This window comes from Condylura cristata, unplaced genomic scaffold, assembly GCF_000260355.1.
Source record: "Condylura cristata isolate star-nosed mole 26May11 unplaced genomic scaffold, ConCri1.0 scaffold00016, whole genome shotgun sequence".
In the NCBI taxonomy this organism is placed as follows: domain Eukaryota; kingdom Metazoa; phylum Chordata; class Mammalia; order Eulipotyphla; family Talpidae; genus Condylura; species Condylura cristata.
Genome location: NW_004567117.1, coordinates 39,982,179 through 39,987,424, shown reverse-complemented (window position 1 = coordinate 39,987,424; position 5,246 = coordinate 39,982,179). Strand labels below are relative to the sequence as shown.

Sequence of the window (5,246 nt, the reverse complement as noted above, 5' to 3'; positions counted from 1 at the left end):
GTGAATATAATATGATGCATATAGTTATAAGTGTGAATATAATATGATGCATATAGTTATAAGTATGTGTGTGTGTAACTGAAACAAGTTTCATAAAACAATTCTAATACATGCTATATAGTATAATCTCATATTTTTTATTATGTTTCTCTTTAAGTCTGCTGGTTGGAGCCCATCATAGTGACTTTTTTGTACATGTAAAGTTACTGATTTGCTGCCTGGTATATAGTGGTCTTGAAATAAATGTTAGGCTTATTGAACTAAATGAATCTCTTTGCTTTATTTATTTTATCATAACTACTGTTGTGAGGAAAATAATGGAACATCCTCTACTTAAAACTTTAATAAAGAGTTTTTAATTTAATTGCTCCACTAAGCAGTTTGTCCACTGGCTTATCTTGCTTGTTTCTCCTTTGCCGGTCGGTCTTGTTTTCAAAGAATAACTGAGCTGTGTTAATAACTAACATTGAACCATTTTATTATCTGCAGGGAACCCTTCCTGTGAATTATCTTAACAACACTGATTTCTTCAAAGCAGAGAGCATGTTTACAAATGCAGTACAAATTCTTGAACAATTCAAGGTAAAACAAGGCTCACCAAAAATGGATAGCCAGTTTTAAAATCACGTTAAGTACAAATATTTGATGTTGTGTTTTAAGAAATGATTTAATATAATTTATTACATTAGATTTGGCATTTGACTAGTGTCATGAAGAGTCACATTTCTAAGATGCAGTTTCCATGAAGCAGTCTGAAGATGAATTATCTTTGAGGACAGTCCCTAGACAAGCTTACACATCAGTGAAGATACAAGCCAAGTCTTTATGGATTAGAATTTGTCCTTAGAAGGAGTAACAGAGATGGCACATTTTTTTTCATTCCGCATCAATTTTTACATTAAGAACTTAAAGAGGTGACCTTGTAACTGAATCTTTTCTGTTACTGCTGCTTCTGTTAATGCAACTTGGTTTATTTTGTCTTCTAAGAGTTTAGTACATTTTAATTACATTCATTTTGTTATTTTGCAAGCATAATACATTTTAATTATATTCAGTGTGTTATTTTACAAGCTTAAAGATATTTAGCTTTCACCTTACTGTGATAGAATAGTAATGATTTTCTTTAAATATTTATGAAATAATATAGTAACACAAATGCCATTTATTTTTCAAAGTAGTTAATCATCTTGGAAGAATCACTTTAGAGGGTTATTTTTATTTCAAAATGAAATTAACTTTTTTCCTTATTCATAATATAATAAAATATGTTCATAATTGATTCCAGGTGAAAATGAATCAGAAAAAAGAAGTTACTTTACCATTTTTGTTTACACCATTTAAGTAAGTGTATAATTTTTTTTTAAAGATTTATTTATTTATACTTACAGAACTGGGGTATAGGCCAGAGGAGCGGGGGGTGAGAGGATTCACCAGAGACAGAGTAGGAAGCAGAACAGGCAGATGTACTGAAAAAACACTGTTGAGGGGAGTAGTGGGCGGGTCAGGAGAGGTCTGCTGTGCCCCGTAGGTCACCTTCCTGGCCAGGGATCACACTTGTGCTGATGTGCCTGTGATAGCTTCATAGTGCTGTGCTTTAATCCACTGCACTACCAAGGCCCTATTTTTTTTTCATTGTAGGAAAAACTTTTAATGAGCTTGATGGTGACAGGATAGTTACATAGAAATCTGTCATTTTTGTGTATGCAAACTCCAAATAGAAAGTCTCTTCTACTGTTTTTATAAATAATGAACCAGATGCTAGCTGCCTTTGAATGACTGCTAGAGCAGATGGGGGCCGAGAGCAATGGAAATGTTAAGGAGATGGATTTAGCAGGATTTGATGGGTCTACTGAGAAGCTGAGGGCACTCTTGGCTTGGCTGATTGTGAAGATACTGCTACCATTAGGGCTTTTAGAATGAAAGAGCAGCTGATTTGAGAGCTCAGTGATTGTTACTGAGTTCAGCTTACATTTTTTTTTTTTAAAGGAAAGCCTGTTCCTTTTTTTTTTTAATTTTTTTTATTTTATTTGTACATACAGAACTGGGGTACAGGCCAGAGGCTCAGGGGTGGTGAGAGGCTTCACCAGAGACAGAGTGGGGAGCAGAACAGGCAGATCGATAAAGTACACTGCTGAGGGGAGCAGCGGGCGGGTCAGGAGAGGTCTGCCATGCCATGTGGTCGCCTCCGGGGCAGGCGGGGATCGAACTCATGCGGAAGTGGCTTTAGCTTCTCGGTGCAGTGCTTCAACCCGCTGCGCCACCAGGGAGGGCCCTCAGCTTACATTTTAAGATATGAATTAATTGGCTAGAAATTGGGACTTGAATCTCAGGATAAAATTGAAGGTGGTTGTGAAGATTTTGGAAACATCTAAATAACATCATGTTTATGTGTGTAGAAGGGTCTAGGAGGCTGTAGAAAGTGGTAAGAAATGGCCAAAGGTTTGGGGAATTTTGGGGAAACCCTGACAACCTCTGGGTGGGTGCAGAGCAGACCTGCCTTTGGTGAGTAGCAGATGTTGCTGTCACAAACCCCAGAAAGATGCGTTTCCTTGAATCGGGAATAAGTCACAAACCCTGTGCAGCCCTGTGACGTGGGCAGGCTTATGCTGCCTCCTGGAGGCTCATTCTGAATGTATGGATTTGTGTTCAATGAGGAAGAATTTTGCTATTTGGCCCAAATAAATGGAAATTATTTGAAATATGAATGTTAGGGTTGTGATTGAATGACTTCCATGACATTATTTTTTACCACTTAGGTAGCAGTGGTACAGAAGATTTAAATACTGCGTTGCCATCTGAAAATGTGATTGTATGTTTGAATGTGTGTGTATAGGAGAGTAAAAACAAAGTATCCTGTGTACTCTTCCCTGGCATGATTTTGCAAACTTTGATTACAGGAACTGAATTACGCTAATACTGTATTGTATACACCTAAAGAATTACCTCTGAGGAGCATCACTACTTCTAAGTCTGACATATGCTTATGAAGACTGTAAACCAAGTTTTTATTGGTTGGGATTTGCCCCAGTTAACACCATACATATATCATATCCATCTGTTTATGCTTTTGTGGTATAGTGAGGCCATAACAGAATAATCAAATAAATGAACAAGAAATATATTATTAACTCATGATGTGCAGAAAATACGCAGGACACTGAAGGTGAATAAATGAGAGTAACTTTAGATCACCTTCTTCAGAAAGCCTGGTCTGGCAAAAACTCTCCCACAGAGGTTTCAAGTATATGCTGCCTGTCTTCTTTCATTTGGCCTGTGAAGAAGACTAAAGTTCTGCTTCAGGATATGACAAGATATGAAAAAAACATTTCATAGTTGTGTTTAACACTGTAAAGTTGTAATGCTTTCCAGATCACAACCTAAATATAGTATAATAACTGAAGAATTTTTACTATAACTCAAGTTGTCGATTCTAGTTTATATGTATGAAAAAATAAATTTTCAAGAATAGTTTAACTTATATTAATAGAAAAAGACCAGGATAAGAGATTTGCCCCAGTGAATAGTCACACACATTTTAAAGCTGTTATAATTATACCAAATGTGGTATTGGTGCAGCCTGTATGTGTAGATTGAGGAACAGGTTAAAGAATAGAGAAATGGACAGCAGTATGGGCTTGGTTATGATTAAAGATGACATTTCAAGCCAACAAAGAAAAGAATTATATTTGGAACAATAGGTATTCATTTGGAAAAATTAAAGCTAGATCCTATCTTACCTTATTCACAAAACTAAATAGCACATTGATTAAAGTATTAAATATTTTTAAATAAGTGTGTTACGCCTGTAATTACAAAAACATTAGATAGATAAAACAGATAAAAGTGAATAATTTGATTACATCAAAATTAAATGCTTCCATTCAGTAAAATAAACCATGAAAGTAAAGTAAGTACTGGATTAAGAGAAAATGCTTATAAAAAATGTAACAATGATTTATAGATGCTCTAAAAAGTCTTATATATCAATTTTTAAAAACAGACAAATGCTAACTGAAAATTCACAAAGAAAAAATGCCAAGGATTCATAAATTATGAAAAGATCGGCTTCACAAGCAAGAGCTAACCAGCATTTACTGAGTGTTCAATATTCACAAAGCACTGTTTTAAGTACTACACATGTATTAAATAAATCCCCCCCCATAGTAAGTAAATTATTTCTCAACACTATTAAGTAGCTATTACCTATCTTGCCTACTTTACAGATGAGGAAACAAATGTACAAAGAAGTTGAGTGAATTTCCTTAGGTTTTAGCCTCTAAGTAGCAGCACTTAGGCAACCCGGCTCCAGAAGCTGATGCATTCTTAACTGCTAGCAATACTTTGCAAAGCAGTTTCGCAGTATTTATTTGCAGTAAAAAACAAGGGTGCCTAAGCGGGATACAAAGGAAATAACTCTCAGAGTATATTTTTAGAGAAATACTTGCATTATTATTAATCACTGTGGAACATTTTCCATGTCACCAAGAGGGGAAATGTTACATTAAAGATGTAACACCCTTCTGTGAACTAGCATAAGGCATATTACGTTTGTACATACTTAAAAACAAGAAAATTTGTACTATTGCTTGGTGTGTGAAAAGCATACACAACTATAATACAACATGATATGATTAATCTTAAAAATATAGATGAACACTACCAGTACATGTGTGTGACTCCATGGGAAAGGTATGGAAGTCGGCAGTTTCCTAGTGAGGATATTAATTAATTGTTGCTATGTTAAGTTATATAAGACATCTGAACCAAGTGGGCTAATGAATCGAAAATTACTTTTCTGTTACTTGGGGATCTCCATATGAGTGGTTTAAATTGTGTTTAATTTTTTAAAAAGATTTATGCTTGAAAGAGCTAGGGTGCAGCCCAGAGGTACAGTGGGTTAGAGAATTCGCCAGAGACAAAGTGGAGAGCAGAACAGACTGATTGACTGAAATAAACTGCTGAGGGGGGCAGTGAGTGAGACCAGAGAGGTCTGCTGTGCCATGTGGGTCAGTTCCCTGGCTGGGGAGCAAACTCTTGTGGATAGCTTCATAGAAACTTAACACATTGGGCCACCAGGGAAGCCCAAGTTGTGCCCATTTTGTAACTTTAAAAGTATTTACTTTTATCCATAAAAACTTTATTTCTCTTTTCAAGTATTTTAAAATAATTATATTTCGAGGCATTGGCTAAATTTCAGCCCTGGGTTACGACAGTTTACTGTTCAGTATACCAGGAGAAACAATTAT

General features: G+C 35.6%; 1 protein-coding gene across 1 annotated transcript in view; it reads left to right on the top strand.

The window, feature by feature from the left end:
• PIGN (phosphatidylinositol glycan anchor biosynthesis, class N) overlaps positions 1–5,246 on the top strand; it is an 80,320-nt gene that overhangs the window by 20,601 nt on the left and 54,473 nt on the right. The window contains exons 12-13 of the mRNA XM_004683948.2: positions 490–582; positions 1,286–1,341. Coding sequence (XP_004684005.1) covers positions 490–582; positions 1,286–1,341 — 149 coding nt within the window. The remainder of the gene's footprint in view (positions 1–489; positions 583–1,285; positions 1,342–5,246) is intronic.